We start from the raw sequence: 22,713 nt of genomic DNA, 5'->3' as shown, positions 1-22,713 counted from the left end.
ATGAGCCTCTCTGAGGTCCTCAGAGGTTTGTGGGGCAGCAGCCTGATGTTCGGTGTGGAGCTGTCTCAGGTGGGCTACTCCAGCATCCCTATTCTATTGCCGCCCCATGATGACAGTCTGGGGTGGGTCCCAGGGCTCAGCCCCCTTCCCAGAGAGTGGTGGGAAGTTGGTGCTGGGCCCACCTTACTCCGACTGTGTCTGCACGCCAGCTGTCTCACATTATCCAGCACTCCCTTCCCAGGAGGTGTAGCAGCGGGAAGAGGTAGGCCATAACTTTATGCTAGCTTTGTCAGGGCCTGCCCTTATGAGTTCCCAAATCTCCTGCTTGTATGCAGACTTTATCTAACTCAGAGCGCTTCTGAGCATGAAAGGGATACTGTTAACACCAAGCTTGGCCAAAAGGAATAAATCAATTCCAGGCAAACTAGGACACATGGTTATTCTGGTCTAGCCTCTTATCCATCTAGCAAGGTGGGAGGTGGTATTGGGGAGGTAGGGCAGAAAACTCAGGAGTTCTTGGTTAAGTACCTTATCACAGTTCTCTTGGTAAAGTCATCCATCCATCCATCCATTCACCCATCCAACGAGTATTTGTTGAGGGCCACTATAAGTCAATGCTGAACTCTGTCCTCTCTGCTCTGTCAGACGTGTATAATTTCCAAGCCTACAGAGGAAATTAAGGGGAAAGACAAGAGAACCAAGAATGGCAGGAAGGAGAAGGAGAAGTTTCTTCAAGGGCAAAAAGGGGGAGATATCATGACTACAAGAGCAGGAATGGGGGCTTGGGAACCAGCCCACCCCTTATCATAAAGTCTTAACCAGGTTACTTGGTTTCTCTGAGACTCAATTTCCTTCTGTAAAACAGGGGTAGTACCCACATCACAGGGTTGAAGTCAAGATTAAGTGAAATCATGTGTAAGGCACTAACATGGAGAACCAAGTGGCTTTTATTATGCCATAGGCTTTAACCTTTGCCTTGAACTTGGGAAGAGTTTTTTTCCTACATTCTTAGTTGCCACTTTCTTAGTTTTGTTCTTTTCTTGGGAAGCAATGCGGTATAGAGATTCAGATGAAGAAATCTAGTGTCAGACTACCTGAGTCTGACTCCTAACTCTGTAACTCTCTGGTGGTGGGATGTTTGGCAGATTCATCTCTCTCTAACCCTTAGTTTCCTCCTATATAAATGCAGAAAATAATTCACATGCACATTTATCTACAATTCTGTAATCCAAAAAACTTCATAAATGGAGAGATTTTTTTCAAAGTTTGAGATGAACTCATTTGGCTTGAACTGATCTAATGTTACTTATAGTCATTATTTTCCAACCAAGGGTGACTCTGCTGGACATTCTGTAATAGATGCACTATATTGCTTTAATAAAAGCCAAACAAAATTCTGAATTCTGAAAACATCTGCCTCCAGTTGTCACGTAGATATTGTGGGCCCATAGTATCTACCCCCAGGTGTGTCATGAGGATTAAATGGAAAGTGGGAATAGGCATGTGAAGAGGCCTTCCTGCCAGGGGACTCCAGGCAACTCAGGGGGTACCATTTACATGGAAGTCGACACTCGCTGTTCTTCATGAGTGGACTGTAGGGATATCACTCTACAGAAGCACTTACGATCCTGGAGCCCAGCACGTGCTCAAAAACAATAATAGCTAACATGAATACAGCAGCCTGCTCCATGCCAGGTACTGTCCTAGGTGTTTTACATTATATCACCTCTTTATTTTCACAACCCCCTTAATGAGGTAGATATAATTATTATTATCTCCGCTCTACAGATGAGAAAACAGAGGCACAGGAAGTTAGGTAAATTGCCCAAGGCCATGGACTAGTAGGAAAGACAGAAGTAAATTTTAGATACTATTATTTTATTTCTTTTTTTAATTAAAAATTTTTAAAATTTTTATTGAAGTATAATAGACATACTGGTTTCAGGTTTACAACATAATGATTTGATATTTGTATTTATTGCAAAGTGATCACCACAATAAGTTTAGTTAACATGCATCACCACATACAGCTACATTTTTTTTCTTGTGATGAGAACTTCTAAGATTTACTTAGTGATTTTCAAATATACAAGACAGTGTTAACTATAGCCACCATGCTGTATATCAGATCCCTGAGACTTATTTTATAAATTTTATAAGTAGAAATTTGTACTTTTTGATCTCCTTTACCTATTTCATTCCCTCCAATCTGTTCTGGCTGTTTTCAACCAATATATTTTGGAGCTGTTTCCATACATATCAATATCTACAGATATACTTGATTATTTTAAATGGCTACATAATCATAATGATAATTAACATTTATTGAACATTTGCAATTTTCCAGCACTGTTTAAGTGCTTCCATTTTCTCTTTACTCTCATTATAAGTACTGTAAATATGAAGGAATGAAAAAAAGAACATCTTCATTCACTGAATACTTCCCGTGAACTAAATAATGTGAAATTGTATCTCATTTTATCCACAAAACTATCTGAGAAAGATGCACTATTGTTCTCATTTGTACAGAGGGAGCATAGAGAACTTAACTGACTTTCTCTATTTTATCCTATTAGTAAGCAGGGTAAACCCATTGATATTGAGGCCCATACTAACTAGTGTTCTTATATCTTAGGAGGAGTGTTGGCTGGGAGCTAAAGTTTAACCCATGCCAGCTGGAAGAGCTGAATCACTCCATTAACTAGATTTGCTGATTTCACTGAACATATTATCTGATCCCAAACTGCTGGAGTAACTCTCTTGGACCTGCTTGATTTACCTTTTCCATATTCCCGATCTCAATGCTGACACTATTATTTAGCCCTGACAGAAGTTCTTAACTGGCTTTTTGAAATGACTTCTGCATCAGAGTCTGGCAATTTTGACATCATAGTGCCTGAGGCCCTAAATTCACTTCTGGGAACCGAGTGCCAAAACTGATGTCCCAAAGTGGGCCTGGATGACCCCAGGGTGGCCAGCTTTCTCTGTTCTCCTTCACCTCCTGTTTTCTCTGGATTTTTACCTATTCTCTCCTTTTCTAGTCTTTTGGAAAAGGATCCCAACTCACTTCTTAAGCATGTCCCAACCTTTTTGTTTTGCTCTCTCATCTTAAAATTCCCCCTGCACTGCTTACCCCCTGTGGTAGTCAACTTACACAGGTGCATAAATCTTCTCTAGTTTTGATCAACTGCCATCCACCTCCTTTTCCCTATCAAGCTACTCTCTCTGTCCTTCGCACTAATGAAATTCTTAAAAGAGAATCATAATCTACTTCTTTAATCTTCTATTCACTCATTTCATTCTGTGCTTTCAAAGATCACCTTACCTAATCACCCCACTACTGACCTCTCTCATCCCACTTTCCCTACTTTCCTGTGAGCATTTGAGGCTGTTGCCCTCTCCTTCCTGATGCCCCTTTGGGCCTGGACTCCATGGTTCCGCTTGCTTCTGTCACTGCACCTTCAGACTTCTCATGTGCTTCAATGCAGATACTCCCTACAAATTCATTCTCCTGATCCTGCTCAATTTCTAACCCTTTCCTTATCATCTCATCTAATTTTATGATTTCAATTATTACCTCTGGCTTTCAAATTGTGGTCTGGCCTGACTTCTTTTGAGAAATCAAACGTTGGTTCCAAGCTGCCTGCTGGGTGTGCACCATTGGCATCCTGCTTCAGGTGCTGATGCCCCTTCCAGGCACAGAGACCCTACTTCCCGTTACTGGTGCGCTTCATGCATTACATTCTCTCAGTGACCCAGACTTCACATTTGAAAGTTAATTTCAACCCCTACCAAGCACTTATCAAATAATGTAAATTCTGTTTCTGGAATTTCTTGAACTTCCTAACCTTCTTTCCACTGTCCTAGTTTAGTCTTTCGACATGTTCTCTCTCAACTATTATGATAATTTCTTCTTTTTAAAAATAATAATAATAAAAATAATAGTAATAATTTTTTAATTTAGTTTCAAGTACACAGTGCATTGCTTATACATCTATATAGTACATGAAAGGACGCCCCTAATTGCACCCTCCCTCCCCTAACCCTCTACCTAGCCAATGTATTAATACTAGCTGCATTCCCTATGCCGTGCTCCCCATCCCATCCCCCATCAGCTACTAATTTGTAACTCTTTAGCTCTTCACCCTATTCTCCTACCCCCTCAAATGCCCCTCCCCTCTGTCCAACACCAAATCATCCACTATATTTGTGAGTCTATTTTTGATTAGTTTGTTCTTTTTATTCCTTAGATTCCACATATAAGTGAAATCATATAGTGTTTTTCTTCTCTGTCTGACTTAAACAGCTTATAGGTCCATCAAAGCAGTATTTTTTTCCATTCACTTCCTTTTCATATGTAGGGGTCTTGTTTTCTTATTATCCTTTCAGCCACTCTATCTTTTGGTTAGAGTATTTAATTCTTTTCCATTTAAGGTACTTATTGATAGAAATGTAGTTGTCACTATTCTTTATTCCTGTTTTTGATGCATGTTTTTTCTTCTTAAATAAGTCCCTCCAACATTTCATATTATACTTGCTTGGTGGTGATAAATTCTTTTAGCTTAGTTTTGTCTGGGAAGCTCTTTATCTGTCCTTCGACTCTAAATGAGAGCTTTGCTGGATAAATTGTTCTTGGTTGTATATGCTGGGTCTTCATCACATTGAATATTTTTTGCCGAACCCTTCTCTCCTGCATAGTTTCTTTGAGAAATCAGCTGCCAGTCTTATGGGTTTTCTCTTATAAGTAATTACTTGTTTTTCTCTTGCTGCTTCTAATATTCTTTCTTTGTATTTAACCCTTGGCATTTTAATTACGATATACCTTGGTGTGAGCCTCTTTGAATCCCTGATTTTTGGAATTCTCTTAGCTTCCTGGGGTTTTCTGTCCATTTCCTTCACCAGGTTAGAAAAGTTTTCCATGATTATTTCTTAAAACAGCTGTTCAACATCTTGATTTTCTTCTGTTACACTGATCAGACAAATATCTGGAGCCTTAATAGTGTCCCATGTCCTCCTTAAATTATTTTTATAGTCTTGGCATCTTTTTTCTTACCATTCTGATTGAGTGTCCTGACTGGCTTTCCTGTCCTCTAGATAGGGCATTTGATCCTTTTCTTTATTCACTTTGTTCATCCCTTTGTTTATTCCATTTAATATACTTCTCATCTCAGATAATGTGTTCTTCATTTCAGGCTAGTTCCCTTTTATACTTTCCATTTCCATTTTTATGTTTGTTTGTTTGTTTGTTTGTTTGTTTGTTTGTTTATCTTTGTAGTTCATTGAGCATCTTTATAACCAGTGGTTTGAACTCTGTATCTGTTAGATTGCTTGACTCCATTATATCTGGATCTCTGTTCTGGTCTCTCATATGGTTTCTGCTTCTTTATCTTCCCATTCTCCCTGGTTGTATGGCTTATTCATCTAGGTTCCAGGTGATTTTTCCTTGCTGCTGCTCCTTGTTTCCGTCACAACTTTGATTTGGTCGCCAAAAGGATGAACAGAGCCTCTATCATCTACGCCATTTTTTCCTTCCCTCCTATTATGATAGTTTCTTAACAGATCTTTCTGAATTCTGCCTTTGGCCCTCAAATCTATTGTTGAATCTACTAACAGTGAATCTGCTAAAGTACAGATCACATCATGTCATTTCCTCAAAACTTATTTCAAATTAAATAAAATTCCAACTCTGTTACTTATGGTGAAATATTCCTCTCATCTGGGCCCAGCCTCTGTCTCTGCCCATCACTGGCTGGTGCTGTTTCTCCTGAGCACCTTCACCCCACGTCTGCTCTCTCCCTGCTAGGAAGGCCATCTGCATTTGCTGCTCTCTGCCTGGCAGTGCACCGACAAGCTTCAGGAAGCTGGGAAGCACTTCTGGAGCTTTCTCAGAGTCTCCACTCCCTGCAGGAGAATAACAGCCCCTCTTCCAATCACTGTAGAGTTGAGTAGCAGGTTAGTCTGTATATTAAAGAACTGTCTTTGATAAACGCTACAGTGTTTTTCAAAATTTGGACTTTCCAAATCCAAAAAAAGTACTATTTATTTATTTGATAAACATTATCAGAGATAGTACCTTTTTCTCAAAGATAGTACCTTTTTTTTGCACTAAATACAGTGAGACTAGTTTTAATTGTCATTTTTATTCTCTACTCTCAGTATTGCAACAAAAGGCCAGGTATTACAGTGGATGATCAGGAAAAAAGAGAAACTCAGATGACACTTCAGTCCTTTGGTAGAAGTTTTCCTTGAGTCTCTGGTGTGGGGTACATCGAGCTAAAGACTGGAGATGACAATGCGATGTCCCTCACCCTCAGGAAGTTTGTACTTGGACTGGGGAGAAAAGATTGATGCCATGTGACATTATTTTACTTAATGTGTGGTGTTGACAGGAGAGGCCAGGTAGCTAAGATTAAGTCTGAGTAGGTGACATTTCACTCTTTTTTGTTTTAATCATTTAGTTTTCAATATTCTGATTTTGTACTTGGTATGAATGATTTGGAAAAGTCTTATGGGAATAGTTTCTTTTACTTCTCTCTTGTTTCTTTATTCAGGGACCAGGATAGGGATGTTGGTCTGCCAGATACTAATAAAGGTAATCTCGGCAAAAGTATTTTTTTAATTAAGCATTGTAATGTAAACCTTCTTCATCTGTTCCCCATTGTACTTGCTGTGGAATTACAGTGTTATGACTCTGAACATCAAAGCTACAATTAATGCACTGAGAGATATTCGATGGGACCTGATGCTTTGTTCTACTCTGTTGTATCATTTGTTTTGGAGGCAGGTCGACTCTGTAGTCTGCTTTCTCACTTCTCTGTTTTTCTTTAGAAGTTGGGCATTGGAAGATACCAGGAACCGTGTGCTCTAGGAGGGGTCATTTGCATTTTAAATGTGTTTGTAGCAGCCTATTGGTAGTAAAACAACAGACTTACAACTAACCTGAATCTTGCCAAAGCAGCTCCAAACAAAATTTTCCAGTAAATATTTACATAGGAGAACTTGAAACTTTATACTAGTAGTCTTTCCAACCACAAAAATGTTGGGAGTTAAATATTAGAACAAATGAACTGAGTTAAATCAATAATTCTTACTCCTTTGAGAAAAACATAAATACCATTGTGTCTAGAACTGATGAGGAATAAATGGGATAATGAACTCAAAGAGCCAAGTACAAAGGCCCAAGATTCATACCTTAGAAAAAATACTGATTATTCATGACAAATTCTCTGCATGATGAGCCATTTGGAAGTAGAAAAGAAAAGCATCCATTTAGCATTTTAAAAAAATAATATTCTTTCCCATTATAAATGTCTGTTCTTTTTTGTTTCTAATCCCCTTTCCCTTTTGTGTCCAACTTCCCATCCCCACCCCATGGTAACTGTCAGTTTGTTCTCTGTTTCTATGAGTTTGTTTCTGTTTCACTTGTTTGTTTGTTTTGTCTTTTAGATTCCACATATAAGTGAAATCGTATGGTATATGTCTTTCTCTGTCTGACTTATTTCACTTAGCATAATACTCTCTAGGTCCATCCATGTTGTCTCATCTGACAAGATTTCATTCTTTTTTATGTGTGAGTAATATTCTATTGTATATATGTACCACATCTTCTTTATCTATTTATCTATTAAGGAACACCTAGGTTGCTTCCATATCTGGGTTATTGTAGATAATGCTGTAATAAACATAGGAGTGCATATATCTGTCTAATTATTGTTTTCATTTTATTTGTATAAATACCCAGAAGTGGAATTGCTGGCTCGTATAGTGGTATTATTTTTTAATTTTTTGAGGAATCTCCACACTGTTTTCCAAAGCAATCTACAGAAATGTCTATTCTTGAAAATTTGGAAAATCCACAAAAATAGAAGGAACAGTAAGCAATTTAACAATCCACCTTGACATTCGAATATTAGAAAAGCACCTAGAATGCTTTGGAAGTTTTTCCAATGTATGTTAGTATGACACTGAGAAACGAGGTAAAAAAATAAGCTTTAGTAGATTTTTAAATGAATCTATGGCTTTATTTATTTAATGTAAGACCACAACATCTTTCAGATTTGGGGGATGTTCTAAAGGAAAGAAGGATAAAGAGAGTGAACCAAGTAAAGCCCAGGGCTGTGCAATGACTTATATAACCAATTGTTTTCTAATCACTTTAGCAAAAAATGCTGAAATGGCAGTCACATCAATAAAAAAAAATAAGTTGGAAATATGAAGGATAGGTGACTTTACACTTAATCACTACTGAAATGAAAGCTTTTATTGAAGATAAGCATTTTTATACTCCAGGAACTAGCACACAGTCATGATGCTGTATTGATCTGATTACAAAAAAATCTTAAGAGTGATTCTCTGTGACAAACGCTTCTCTATTCAAGTAATATTCTCTATCAACTAATAAATACGTGAATGTGCAATAACTTTCAGGTTGTATACCCCTCTTTTATGTAGTCTTACAAATATAGAACATTTTAAAGATTAATGCAGTGAACCCATATATGTATGCCCACCATCCAAAATAAACAAATGTTAACATGTTATTTCTAAATATGTGTGATATACATGCACACACATAATTAATAAAGCAATAGAAAATTGGATATAATAGATAAAGATAAAGTCCTTTTTGATCTGTCCTGGGGGTTTAAACTGCAGCATATGAAATTTGAGAGGAGATAATTCACCCAATACAGCTGCTTGCATACTACAACGCCAGAGGTGAGTATTTATAATAGAGAACATGTGGTATGCAAAGTCTAAGATAGTCACTCTTTAGCCCTTTATAGAAAAGTTTACTGACCCCTGCTATAGGTGAACATGTTTTGACATGGAAAATATTAAAAATATATTCTTAAGTGAAAAGACTATGTAATACAGTCGACCCTTAACACAGGGGTTAGGACCACCAACCCCCTGCACAATTGAAAATCCAAGAATACTTTTTTATTCTCCCTAAACTTTACTAATAGCCTTCTATTGACCAGAAGCATTACTGATAACATAAACAGTTGATGAACACATATTTTGTATGCTGTATGTATTATAGTCTTTATTTTTGAAGCTAGAGAAAAGAAAATGTCATTAAAAATCATAAGAGAAAAATACATTTACAGTATTTTTTGAAAAAAATCACATATAAGTGGAACTGTGCATTTCAAACCCATGTTGTTCAAGGGTCAACTGCAGTATCTTCTGGAAATGTCTACATATGAATATAAGAGAAAGATTATACTTCACAATATCAATAGTGATAATACCTGAAGATTGGTGCTATAAGTAATTTTAATTTTCTTTTTACTTATCTGTGTTTTCTATTTTTTCTATTATGAATATGTATTATTTTTGTTATTATAAAACCAAAAAATTATGCCAGTATGATGTATAAAAAAACTAGACCATCATGTTGTCATCGTATGTAGTAGAAACGAATTTCCATCCAGTGTTAATCACAACTTCTAGGGTGCTTCCCTGTACTACAGAAGCTAAAAAACTAAAAACCACATTTCCTTGACTCCCTTGCAGCTGAGGTTCTGTATACAAATTAGAATCTACCAATAGATTAATCTGCATGAGAAAGAGACCATTATCTTGCAGCTTTGTCTCTTTCTGCAGGGATCTGGTGGTGGGGACCGATGAGGACACTGGAGTAGGACTCCAGCCTTCGTCTCTACCTCTGAACTGAGGAGGGACTGATTCGTCTCTGGATTGAATCTATAGCAGAAAGTTCTTGAAGTCAATAGCTCTATAAATGAATTTATGATTCTCTACTTTCCTGATATCACGAAAGTCGAAGCCCCTCCTGGGAGGACATTTCTACAACGTCATTTGTTTTTCTAGGAATTATTCCTGGACACCTAGCCCAAAGGCAGCCTTTCCAGCTATTTTATAATTACCTAAATCTTCCTATGCCTAAAATAGTTGATTGTTTTATTAACAGAGCCACAACTGACATAAGGGTGCATGAGCAATTTTGGGATAAGCTTGTGATGAAATAAAAACATTTTATGACAAGTTGAATAAAAATTATTCAGAGACATCAATGTTTCAAGTTGCTTGGAATCCATCTGAATTGCAGAATGAGTAGGAAAAATTGGAATAACTCTGCCGAACCTAACACAACTCAGATCTCCAAGTATAAACATAACAGGGTCACAATTGCCTATTTCCTTATTTTTACTAAGATGTGCAGATATAATACAACTTTAAATTTTATTTTCAATGGATCTACTCTTCCCCATGAGCCTAATCTCAAAGGGATTCGGAGAGAGATGGTGAGGAGCAAGGACATGGAATTAAATCTGTTCGTAGTATTTCAGCCTAAAGAACACTGATATCAGTTCAGTCTTTCTGATGCCTCCCCTTTCTCTATAACATATGGGTACACAGCTCTTTGTGGACTAGTTGCGGCTGGGCTGTCTGCCTCTGCTGGCCTGGTCCCTAGCCTGAGGACTACTGAGGACCCCTGATCCCATCTAGGGGTTGGGGCACTGTGATGTTACCTACTGGTCAAGCCCGTGCCCCTAGTCCTTGCTTCTGGTTGCAAATCCTCCTATGCTGTGGCTTCTTTGTTCTTCCTTGAGGCCTCTCCTGGTTCTCTGAACCTCTCAGAACACTCACAGGCCCACTCTGGGATGCGTGGGACTTCTGGATTTCTGACATGTGCATAGCAGGCCCAGTAATCTGGGTGCATCCTCTGCCAGTGGCCCATGCTGCTTTGTCGATGTGGAGTCCATGTGGATGTGGGCCTTTCCTGGCCTTCCAGTTGGAGCATGAAGCAAATACTCCTCTGCTTTCAGCTTTTTTCTGAACACATCTATTCTGTATTCATGCTGAGGTTTCAACCTGAAGAGGGGAGGCCAGGACACATATTTCGGTTCTCTTGGTTTCCCATCTACTGGGATGGAAGGGGTGATGGTCCTTCTTATTCCTCCCAAGGAGTTCCTGTGTGTCACAATCTACTCCCACCCAAGTAGTTCAAACAAAGCATATGACAGTTGGGTGGTACTTTACAAAGGAGAGTAATGTGGTTAGGAGGAGACACTTCATAGATGGTTATGGTGGGTGAGTCATAAAGAGAAAGCTGGAGCTGGAGAATCCTAGAGAGAGGTTGTAGGAAGGTTGATTTCAAGTTACCATCCTGGACAGGGCTTCTGGCAAACTGTAGAGCACAGTGCAGGACTCAGAGTGCAGGACTCAGAGTGCAGGCTTAAAACCTACCCTGCATATTTGTTTGGTGACCTTGAGTGAGTTACACAACTTTTCTAAGGCTAAATTTTCTCATTTGTAAAGTGGAGATCATAATGGCACTTACCTCAGTGGTTTGTTATCTTATAGGAAATAATGCTTGTGAATGCATATCAGGCTCTGGGTGTAGGCTCATGTTCAGTGTGGCCACCATAACTGAGGTTGTCATGAAATACTTAAATATTACTGTTGTGAGTACAGAGAGGGAACACAGTCTGTAAGTACCATCTACAAATAAGTTGTCATTCATTTTATGATGTTAGGTTGGACAGATTGGAAAAAGTTGGAGGGTGTGGCCTCTTCTTTGCTATAAGGCATCTATGAAGTAGGAACGAATATAGATAAAGAACCAGAAATGGAAAGTGGTAAAGCTGGAGCCCTGGAAGAACTGGAAATGAGACCAGACGAACAAGCAGAAACACATGAAGGGAGTCCTAATGGTAAGAGGGAGAAAAGAGTGTTGCCTTAAGAGACCTACATGCTTAGGGAATAGACAGCAGTGTCAGACTAAGCTGAGAGAGTTGTAGTTTAAAAAAATCTGCATAAAGGATACATGAAATTCCATGCTGCTTGGCTTCCTGTCGAATGTGATTATTTAAATGTGATCATTTATAAGACTACATTAATGAGCTCTAAGCATGTTACCAATCTTCTTTAGAGTATATGATCAATTTTTTGTGTGTGTGTGTTTTCTTTTGCCTTTTTATTTTATTTGCTTTTTTTTTTTCAGAGGCACCACTATTACAGGTTCTGCCCAACCATGTGACTCTCCTGGTCTCAGCACACACCCAGGAGAAGGCCTTTGCCCATGATGTCAGCAAAATACAACATGTACCTGCAGAGGAATCCAAAGTTTCACTGCCTGCGGACACACTCCTTCCTGAGCATGGCAGTGATAACTCCAGTTTCTCAGCAAAAACCATGCAGCACAAGGAAGGTGAGAACCCCAATTCCTCAACAAAAACCATCCTGCCCAAGCAGGGTGACACCCTCAGATCCCCAGGAAAAGTCATCCTTCCCAAAGAGGGTAACACTGCTAATTCCTTGGGAAAAACCATCCCTCCGAAGCAAAGCGACACCCCTGGTTCCCCAGGACAAACCATCCTGCCTAAAGAGGGTAACACCCCTAATTCCGCAGCAAGAACCATTTCATCCAAGCAGATTGGCTTCCCCAAGTCATCAGCAAAAACCATCCCTCCCAAGCAGAGTGACAACCCCAATTCTTCAAAAAAACCCATCCTTCCCAAGCTGGGTGACACCTCCAAGTCTTCAGCTAAAATTATCCCACCCAAGCAGGGTGACATCCCCAAGTCCTCAGCACAAACCATCCCACCCAAGCTGGGTGACACTCCTAATTCCTCAACAAAAGCCATTCCACCCAAGCTGGGTGACGCGCCCCAGTCCTCAGCAAAAACCATTCCTACGAAGCTGGGTGGCATCCCCCAGTACTCAGCAAAAACCATCCCACCGAAACAGGGTGACACCCCCAAATCCTCAGAAGAAACCATTCAGCACAAGGAGGGTGACACCTCCCAGTCCTCAGCAAAAACCATCTCACCCAAGCTGGGTGACACCCCCAAATCCTCAGAAAAAAGCATCCAGCCCAAGAAGGGCGACATTTCCAAGTCCTCAGAAGAAACCATTCAGCTCAAGGAGGGCGACACCTCCAAGTCCTCAGAAGAAACCATCCAGCCTAAGGTGGATGACACCCCCAAGTCCTCAGAAAAAACCATCCAGCCCAAAGAGGGTGACACCCCCATGTCCTCAGAAGAAACCGTCCAGCCCAAAGAGGGTGACACCCCCATGTCCTCAGAAGAAACCGTCCAGCCCAAAGAGGGTGACACCCCCATGTCCTCAGAAGAAACCATTCAGCCTGTAGAAGGTAACATCCCAGCAGAAAAAACAATGGGGCTCTTGGAGGACAACATGGTGAAAGCGATCCTGAGCAAAGAGGACTTTGAGTCTGCACTCAAGGAGGCTGGGGAGAGGCTGGTGGCGGTAGACTTCTCAGCCACATGGTGCGGGCCTTGCAGGACCATCAAGCCCCTTTTCTATTCTCTGTCTGTGAAGCATGAGGACATACTGTTCCTGGAAGTGGACATTGATGAGTGTGAGGAGCTAGTGAAAGACCTCGACATCATTTCCATCCCAACCTTTCAGTTTTACAAAAAAGAAGAAAAGGTGGGTGAATTTTGTGGTGCCCTTAAGGAAAGACTTGTAACAATCATTGCGGAATTAAAGTAATCGTGTATTCTGAAAGTGTTGTTAAGATTCAGCTGTTTATAGCTTGTGATTTTTTATTTATATAAAAAGAAGAGATATAAAAAGCGTGTATGTTCAAATGGTGCTTACTTGTAAATTATAACCTCTGCCCATTTCAAAAAGTAGTCAAAGCACTGAAGCATATTGTGACCATGTATTTTGTTGACAAAAAAGTATAATATTAGAATTTCCTTTGGTGGAGATTAGAAGTCAAGCTGTCCCTTATTTATCAATCTCGATTTTTTTTTTTTTTCCTACTCACCCTCGAAAATTCACCTCAGGGTCAGGGGCAACACTGGAAATTTTGACAGTTCTTCTGTAGAAGCACATACATGATTTAAAGTGAATGGAAACTTCTTTCATGCTCACATATCTTTGGGCTTTCTATTAAGATACTTTTGGAAACAAAGAATTTGAAAGATTCACATATCATGTCTAACTTTCTTATTGTGTGGGGAGTGCTATGGAGACCTCAGGAAATTTCATGGACTTGTATGGGATTTGTTAGTGGCCTTGCTGAGACCAAGGTCATGCTTCCAGATTCCAAGTCCAGGCCTCTTTCTACTACTCCATGCTTACAAAATCGGGGACAGAGCTCAAAGCGTCTAGTTCCTTAAGCCAAAAGCTTTATTAATCAGGTTTAACTCAGTGTGATCCTTGGTGGCATTGTGACATCAACGTCCTGGTGGCAAAGTACTTGCTTTGCCGCCTTGGTAACTGGGTTTCTGATACCTGTACACAGATGTCTCAGAGCCCAAAGGCCCAGGTCTGGGCCACAAGTGGTGGCTTAATCTAGCATCTTATCCACAGTGGATATGCTGCAAAACCCTGAGTGGATGCCTGAAACTGCAGGTAGTAGCAGGCCCTGTATACACTGCTTTTTCCTATACATACATACCTTTTCACTTAAAGATTTCTCTTTGGCATATCCGAATTGCCAGCATCACTACTCTTGTACTTTGGGGCCATTATTAAGTAACATTAGAGTTACTTGAATACAAGCACTACAATATTATGACAGTCGATCTGATAACTAGGTGACGAACAGGTGAAGAGAGTATACAGGGTGGAGATGCTGGACAAAGATGATTCATGTCCCTGGTGGGACAAAGGGGAACGGTACAAGATTTCGTCATACTACTCAGAACAGTCAAAACTTAATGACTTGTTAAGTTTTTATAATTTAAAACCTGTGAATTATTTATTTTTGGAATAGTCCATCTAATATTTTCAGACCAAGATAACTGAAACTGCAGAAAGCAAATCCACAAATAAGGGAAGACTACTAGAGTTTTGTGTTTTTAAAAATAAGTATACAAATAATTGCATATATACAGTTTGATGAGTTTGGACATATGCATATAGCCATGATACCATTGCCATGATCAAGGTAATTAATATGGCCGTCACCTTCAGGAGTTTTCCGGTGTGTCTGTTTCATTCGTGTAAGAGCCCTTAGCATGAGATCTAATATCTTTACCAGTTTTTAAGTGCACAATGCTGTATCGTTAACTATAGGCACTGCATTGTGCAGCAGATCTCTAGAGCTTATTTGTGTTGTATAACTGCAACTTTACACCCATGGAACAACAACTCCCCATTTCTCCACCTGTTCACTGTCAGTGCCATCCTACCTTCTGCTGGTTCAGAGTGTTTTAAAGAATGTGAACTAGTTGTCGACATTTCAAAAACCAGGATTGTCTTTAAAATATTAAATTCTCGCTTTTCCTGAAAAATTGTAAAATCTGGGCTTGCATTACTTCAAGAAACCAAACTAATTTTAGGGGCTGAGTGGCTTCTACCTCCATTAGATTGGGCATGCATTCCCCAGTCCACTGCTGAAAAACCCACCTAGCTCCTTCATTTATCCAGTTGAGTTGCAGTCCCCACCTTGGGCTAACTACAGGAGTGAGACTGCTCCAACGACTTTCATCATGTGTCTAACCTGACTCTCCTTTATATAGACCTCATAGATCTTATTTGAGCCATTAAAAATAGCCACCTAGCAACAGGAAACAAAATACCATACAAACTTTGCCTTTTTAAAAAATTATTTGGAATGACCTACAAAAAGTTTAATGATATAGCCAATAAATTAGTAAGAGGAAATCAGAAACATGAAAATAAATAATAAGTCATCTCTGAAGACTGATATCATTGCTCCGATTGAGTGGCAAATTTTGCTCTGAGCTTCTTAGCAATGGAAAAGTGGAGGAAGGAAAGGGAAACGCAATCCCTGAAAGGAGCAAGCATCGGAATTTGAAAAAGGAGTCAAAGCTTTCCTGTAACTAAATTCTTGAATGAAAATTTTTTATCTGGGACCTTAAGTGTGAGATTTTGAAAAATGGATAACGTTCTCGACAATATTTTTTCTAATAAGTTCAGAGGCAATTTCATATGGCTATCTCTGGTAATAACCTTCCGTGGAAGCCAAAGCTGTAATCATAAAGGACTTACTTTCCAATGAGTGGATTCCAGGTTCAAGGCATACAAGTATGCAGCTTATGTTGTATTTTCATATATCTGGACTTTTACTAATGATTCATATAGCTGTTCTTTTCCTCTGCAGAGAGACCTTCCGCTGACATTTTCACTGAGATTTGTTCCTATTTCCCATATTGAACAAACCTGGTTTTAATATGAATCTGTCTGCTTAGACATTTAGGCCCAGACTTCAATGAATTAACCCAAACTCCCTGCTACCAGAGCCCCATTTGGACAACTTAGTGAGCCCCACAACGCTTTTTGAAGGACCAAGGAGCTTGAAAGCTAACATGAGTAAATTACACCAATGTTTTTTTCCTAGGACATATTGAAGACATTTCTATCTTGGGGTTCTCTTTATATTTAAGTTACTAAGTGAGGAAAATTCTTTACAGTATTTGTAATAGACCTTTCAAGTGATTTTACACTATTCCTAATGTAAGACAGGGAGGAAGGCAAAGCACAATTCTGCAAAGACAATTTTATAGGACCAAGAAAATGCAGAGTAAACTGTGAGGCTCTCTGATGATCCTGTTTGATCCAGGGATAAAATCTAAACTACTAGAGAACTGATTCATATTCTTTAAACTACCCACAATAAGCACCATTCCTCTCGACCTTTGGGATAATAGTCAAACAGTAGCCAGGTCAAAGTTATATTCTCTGGCAGACAGTTTGAATATGGATGTTCTATTTTGTTAATCAAGAAAGAATCATGCACTTAAACAAGGCAAGAAATTGTTATCATCTCTAATATTTAACACAAAGGAGAAATAAGAAGCATTTCTAATGAGAAGGAAAATTCAAGATAATCATATAGGCTTTGAATGATGATAATTTAACTAGAGCCTTAATAAGAATCAATGGAAAACTTTTTTGAATTGATAAGAGAATTCAACAAAGTGGCAGTATTCAGAGTAATATCCAAAAGGCAATACTTTTTTTTTTTGGCTCACTGACAAATAATTGAGAATCATTATGGAAAAAGGTCTCAGTCACAATAGTGACAAAAAATAAAATATCTGAAAACAGTCCTTAGAAGAACAGTAGGGATTACTAAGACTAAATCTAAAAGTTTTAAGAGGTATCCAACAAGAAATTCTGAATAAAGTGAGACACAGTTCACTTTTCCCATTGGAGAAAAATATTGAAAGATGTTGATTCTTTCTGTAAGGTTCAGCCGGGCAAGAGTCTGACTCATGATTAACAGGCATCCTTTATTGAAAGGCAAGTGGTCACTGGCGAGGTTCTCTGGTCCCTAGGAAAGGGGCCAGAGAAGTCTCACCCGGGCGGGGTCGAGGTACCGTTTTAAGGGTCGTGTCCAGGAAGAGGAAGATTCAAAAAAAGCAGAAGCACAACCTGGGGCTCTTTCACTGGAGCAGTGGCTTGGCGCCACAGCGTGTAGTCCTGGCACCGGCGGATTGGTCTATGGTCATCAGGTGGCTAGAAGGCGGGAGCTAGGGGCGGGGACCTGCCCCTGGGCCCTTTTCCGGGAGCGCTGGCCTTACACTTCCCACTTAATTTAGCAGATGTAATGTAATCACAGCCCATAGCTCAATGACATCATTGAGAGACTATGACAAAATACTTAAAGATTCCCCGAGAATCATAGGTAGGAAAAAGTCCTAAATGAGAATAAAAAGAAATTTGCCCTATCAGATAGTAAAATAAATTAGTATAGTAATTGTATAGTAAGTATATTGATGCCAAGAATGGTATTTATGAAAGAATAAGAGAGCAATGAAACATCAAGAATCAGACTTTGTAAGTAGTAATATATGAAAAAGAAAAAACATTTCATTTTGATGGAATGTGAGTAGGTTATTTTTCAAAACTTAAATGGCAAAATTTGGATATTTGGGAGGGGGGGGATCAATTTATATCCTTTTCCCATACCAGACACCAAATAAGTAAAAATTGGATTAAAGAATAAAAAATGAAATATGGAATCATTAAAAAATTGAAGATTTAGTTAAACATTTATCTGATTCATGGATGGAAAGGGATTTTCTACAATTAAATAGATTTACAATTAAATAGATTTAAACATGTAAAAAAGTTAAGCTTTCTCATGCCAAAATATAAACAATCTTAACAGGAAACAAAAAAAAAAAGAAAAAATATTTGCATAATGGATGACTTGAGATTCAATATATTCACTACAGAAAGTACTCTTACAAATCAGTAGGAAAAATAGAAAAATAGGCAAAAGCCACAGTCAGTTCATATTAGAGTAAGAACAATTTGGTAATAAACATAAAAAGTGTCCACCGATAGAGAAATATACACAAAAGTCAACCAGATGTTGATAGTACAGCCAGCGAGAATGTAGGGAAATAGCACTGCCAATGAGATTTAGGGCTGCTAAGAACCTTTGTGGAACACAGCAGTATAACAGAGGTGCAGGCAGCTCAGTGAACTTCAGCTTTTGTGTAAGTCTGCTAGGGCTTCCATGACACAATACCACAGACTAGGGGGTTTAAACAACAGAAATATACTACTTGCAGTTCTGGAGGCTGAAAGTCCAAGTTCAAAGTGTCGGCAGGGTTGGTTTTTCCTGAGGCCCTTCTCCTGGTTTGCATACAGTACCTTCTCACTGTTTTTCTTCAAAAAAGTTGCTTGTCTGTGCACTCACATCCCTGGTGTGTCTATTCATCCAAACTTCCTCTTCTCACAAGGAAACCAGTCTGATTGGATTAGGGCCCACCCTAACAGTCTCATTTTAGCTTAAAGACCATTTCTTCAAATCCAATCACATTTGGAGGTACTGAGGGCTGAGGCTTCAATACATGAATTTTGGGAGGGATATAATTTAGCCCATAACAGCTTAAGATGGGGCTCAGAGACTGGGTCTGAAGGTGCATTACAAAGAAAATAATTTCTAAGGGAAACTTAGGAGGCCCAGTAGCATATCAGAAAAACTGGGGGTGGTACTCTAAGAAATACTGCCTCAGGGCTCTATGGAGTCAGCTCCAAAAGTGAAAATGGACCCTTCTCCAAAGGCCAAAGAGAAGAGTGTGCCAGAGTGGCCTGCTGTCTCTGTTTAGCACGGGCCTTCAAGCATAGACCAAGAATTAATGTCAAGGACTCAGATGGCAGTGAGGCTTTGAAAGAAATCTCAAGAGTGTGGGGGTCCAAGCCCTTGTGCCTCAGGGCAGATGGCATTCCACTGACTTCTTGCTCCTCCTTAATCAGGCTAGATAATTGGGAACACAGTGTCTGCAGACTTCTCTTCTGCTCTCTCCTTGCAGGAATGGGTGAGCAAACTAAAAGTGGTTTGGGAATTTTATTAAATCATAGTTTCTCAGACTGGTGGTCATAAAAACCACATGGGGTGCTTGTTAAACATTTAGATTGTTAGGCCTTTGTGCTTGAAAAATCAGATTCAGTAGTTATAGGCTGAGGCCTATAGGAAAATCATCCAACGATTAAACCCTCTCCTTCCCTCCCCCATCCAGTATACTCTGTGGTCCCTAAATGTGATTGTGTCTTGCTCTAAGAACAATTACTCTTCAAGACAGCACCATCCTTATCTAATTTCCATCTACTTTTCTAGGAACCCACAAGAGTTTTCTTATTCTACAATTGGTCACCTTCTCCTCAGCTTTTCCTTCCTATGTCTCAGCTACTCAGTTTGAAATACCACTGCCAGGAAGGTAGGGCCACTTGGCCTGTGGCGGATTTCATGATCCAAGTTCTATACAAGAGGCCAGGGCTTGGGTGGGTCCATCTCCTTTGACATCTCCCACTAATATGAATCCCCCCTAGTTTGCCCATATTTTTCTGATAATCCAGAAAATAACTGTTGAACAAATGCATGCACTTCCAAGATATAGTCACTTCTCAGTGACTGAATTGTTTAACTCCATGAGGACTTTCCCACTATGTGAACCTCTTCCTGACTGTCCCAATAATTTGCAAGGCTGTGGCTTTTCCAATGGAGTTAAGACTTTACATTATTATGTAGGGAGCATCCTTACTTCATCCTTTTTCTCTTAAATTGTCCTTGCATTCCTGACAGGAATAAGACAATAGGTTTATTGCTGAGTCATATTTATAGGGTGTTAATAAATAAATTGAGATATATTAAAAATCTGAAAGTTTATTTGAGCAAAAATTGATTCCAGTTTGGGTAGTTCCAAATTGGAAGTAGTCAAGAGCATTCTGCTGACAAGTTAGGGGAAAGATGTATATAGAAAGGGTGTAGAAGCAAAGCAAGGAGATTATTTGACTGACTAGAGCTCAAAGTTTAGTTGGCTATTTGTGATTGGTTATCCTTGGGTTTTGTTTTTTTAATCTTGAGGCAATACAGGCTTAATTAAGTCACCAAGGTATTAGGGTCATTTTGGTCTAATGGCATTTTTGTCTAATTAATTTTAAAAAGCTACAATCTACTGAATTTTCCTGGAACGTAAATGTGGGGGTCTTGGTGACATGTCTCTTAATGGTCTGGTCAGATTTCTGAACTTAATTTATGGAGGTCGTTCCTTCTCCCAGTCAATACTGAGACCAGGAATTGTGAAGAATGAGGAAAGGAATGGTTTGCTCTTCCAAATTTACTGAGAAATTAAAAAAAAAAAAAAGAATTAAAGGTAAAAACACTAACTAAAAACAGAATGATGCCTATTTTATTTAAAAGTTGAATAAAAAGCATAAAATGTTATTATTTGTTATTTCTGTGTATGAATATTTTTTCTTTCATTCTATTTTTATCCTGCTTACTTATATTATGAAAAAAAATAATTAGAATACTTTGGAGGCCTCAAATTCTAGAAAAACAAAATCTGGGAAGTCATAGTAAGGGAGAGTGAGCATAATGGCCCAAGGTCAAGGAAGTTCTGGCAGAGTCTCTGAATGCTGAACTTAACCCAAAGTTCTGTATTCTAGTTGTATATTCTGGGCCCTCTCAGCTTTATATTACAAATAATCTTAGAGACTAAAACAGTGGTTCTTCTGTTTGGAGATGAACTGCCTAAGTGATTATAGTTGTCACAGGGTAGATGATATATTACTTTTTTGGTGGCAAGTGACAGAAACCCAACTCAAACTGACTCCAGCAAAAATGGAGAGTGGATTGGATCCAGAAACTGGACATTCTAAGGGGACAAAATACTTCAGTTAATGTGGAGGTTTGAGCAACATCATTAGGATGCTGATGTTTTCCACCTCTCAGCTTTGCTGCTCATCTTGATTTTATCATCTACTGCTTCCATGGCTCATTATCACAGATAAAAAACGAGCCTATTTCCTTATAACTCCAACGAAAGTCCCTGGAAAGACTCTGATGGACTGGGTCATGTGTAATTCCTGAACCTTTGTATTTGGGAGAGATAGGGTGCTCTGATTGGTCAGACTTGGGTCACTTTGCACCCCTGTAGTATGGTCAGTGCCATTAAACCATATTGCTAAGCAGGTTTACATGCAGAGTGGGTGGAAAGAAGGGCACTAAGCAGACAAGCATATCACGACAGAGGGTCACATCTGATACCCCTGTGTTAGATCACACTAAGAATATGGTCAGAATCGCCTTTATTCCCACTTAGCAATTCCCATGAAAACCCCAACCTGATAAGAAGAAGCTGTGCACTTATCAAATTCCTTTTAAATTCCTCTCATTTCATTTTAATCCAATCTGATTTCCTTAAGTCTATAACTGTATGCCCTTAGAACTAAGTAATACTCTGTTTTATTCAAATGACAAATTATCTTATGATAATATGTAAGTTCCACTAAAGATGACATATTTAATATGAATCAAAAAAGAATACCAAACACTTAAGAAGTAGATGCTCAGAAAGATGTAAAGAATATAAATAAGGTCAGACAGTTTTGGGGTCTGATCTTTTAAGTGATGTTTTTAAAATTTATTTTTCTCTATGAGCCACTTGATTAATAGTAGGGATCTACAGAGAATATTCCTTGAGTGCTTAACACTTTTGTCTTTTTGTGGCAGAAATGTTCATTTTAAATAAATCATATTCAGCAAATATTTGAAAGGTATAATATCTTGTTGCCTAGAGAATTTCAGTGTGATTAGCGTCGAAAAGAGAGGCAATGACAGAGATGAAGAAAGGTGAATTGCAAAAACTGGAGGAAAATGTGATCGATCATTCTACTACATATTGATTAGAAGTATATTATTTTAATGCACTCAAGTTGAGTGTCATCTTCTTTAGCTTAGAATGGCTATTGCAAGTAAGAGTGAGATCTGACATGGAGAAGAACAGAGAAGAGCAGGATTGTTCTAGGTCAGAACATATCTGTGGGCCTTATTGCTGTTTTTATTAAATGCCCCTAAAGGGTATTTGGCCTCTGGAGGGCCATCTTACTGATAGAGCTTGATAAGGAAGGGAAGGACTGCTTCTCTCTCCTGTGCCCCAGGAAAGTCACAAAGCCTTGGTGTTTGAAAGGCAAAGCTAAATGCAAGTCTAATGTCTCATTGATCAATAGTCACTGATATTAGGAAGATCCAGGAGGAAGTCACCAGTTAGCTAATAAATTCTTAGTTTGACAATGGCAGATGAGGTAGTCACCTTCCAGAGAAGGCTTTAAAGAAGATTTCTTTTAAATTATACCAGTTAACAATGGATACAGTGTAGTGCATTGTCATTCTGTTAGAAACAGCCAAATAACTGGGGCAGTATCTTAATAAAACAATTCAACATTAAAAGATTTTGATGTTTTCCTCCCCATGTTTGTTTCCTAATAAATTTGATATCTTCC

At 38.9% G+C, this 22,713-nt stretch overlaps 1 protein-coding gene across 1 annotated transcript; it reads left to right on the top strand.

Annotated features, from left to right (window-relative positions):
- On the top strand, positions 1-13,488 carry TXNDC2 (thioredoxin domain containing 2). Its single transcript, XM_036229023.1, has 4 exons — positions 1-262; positions 11,559-11,684; positions 11,975-13,036; positions 13,127-13,488. Exons 1-4 carry the CDS (start codon positions 1-3, stop codon positions 13,486-13,488), a joined length of 1,812 nt encoding a protein of 603 aa, XP_036084916.1.
- The last annotated feature ends 9,225 nt before the right edge of the window (positions 13,489-22,713 follow it).

The sequence above is a fragment of the Rousettus aegyptiacus genome, unplaced genomic scaffold (assembly GCF_014176215.1).
Source record: "Rousettus aegyptiacus isolate mRouAeg1 unplaced genomic scaffold, mRouAeg1.p scaffold_m13_p_12, whole genome shotgun sequence".
NCBI lineage: Eukaryota > Metazoa > Chordata > Mammalia > Chiroptera > Pteropodidae > Rousettus > Rousettus aegyptiacus.
The sequence above is the reverse complement of the archived record's forward strand: the minus strand, read 5'-3'. Positions and strand labels throughout refer to the sequence as shown.

What these genes read in the sequence shown, in the direction of transcription:
- TXNDC2 (XM_036229023.1), top strand. Translation starts at nt 1, where the DNA reads ATGAGCCTCTCTGAGGTCCTCAGAGGTTTGTGGGGCAGCAGCCTGATG. An exon ending in ACATGAAGGGAGTCCTAATG is followed by an intron (nt 11,685 to 11,974) that starts GTAAGAGGGAGA and finishes TTTTTTTTTCAG; the next exon opens with AGGCACCACTATTACAGGTT. An exon ending in AACCGTCCAGCCCAAAGAGG is followed by an intron (nt 13,037 to 13,126) that starts GTGACACCCCCA and finishes AGCCTGTAGAAG; the next exon opens with GTAACATCCCAGCAGAAAAA.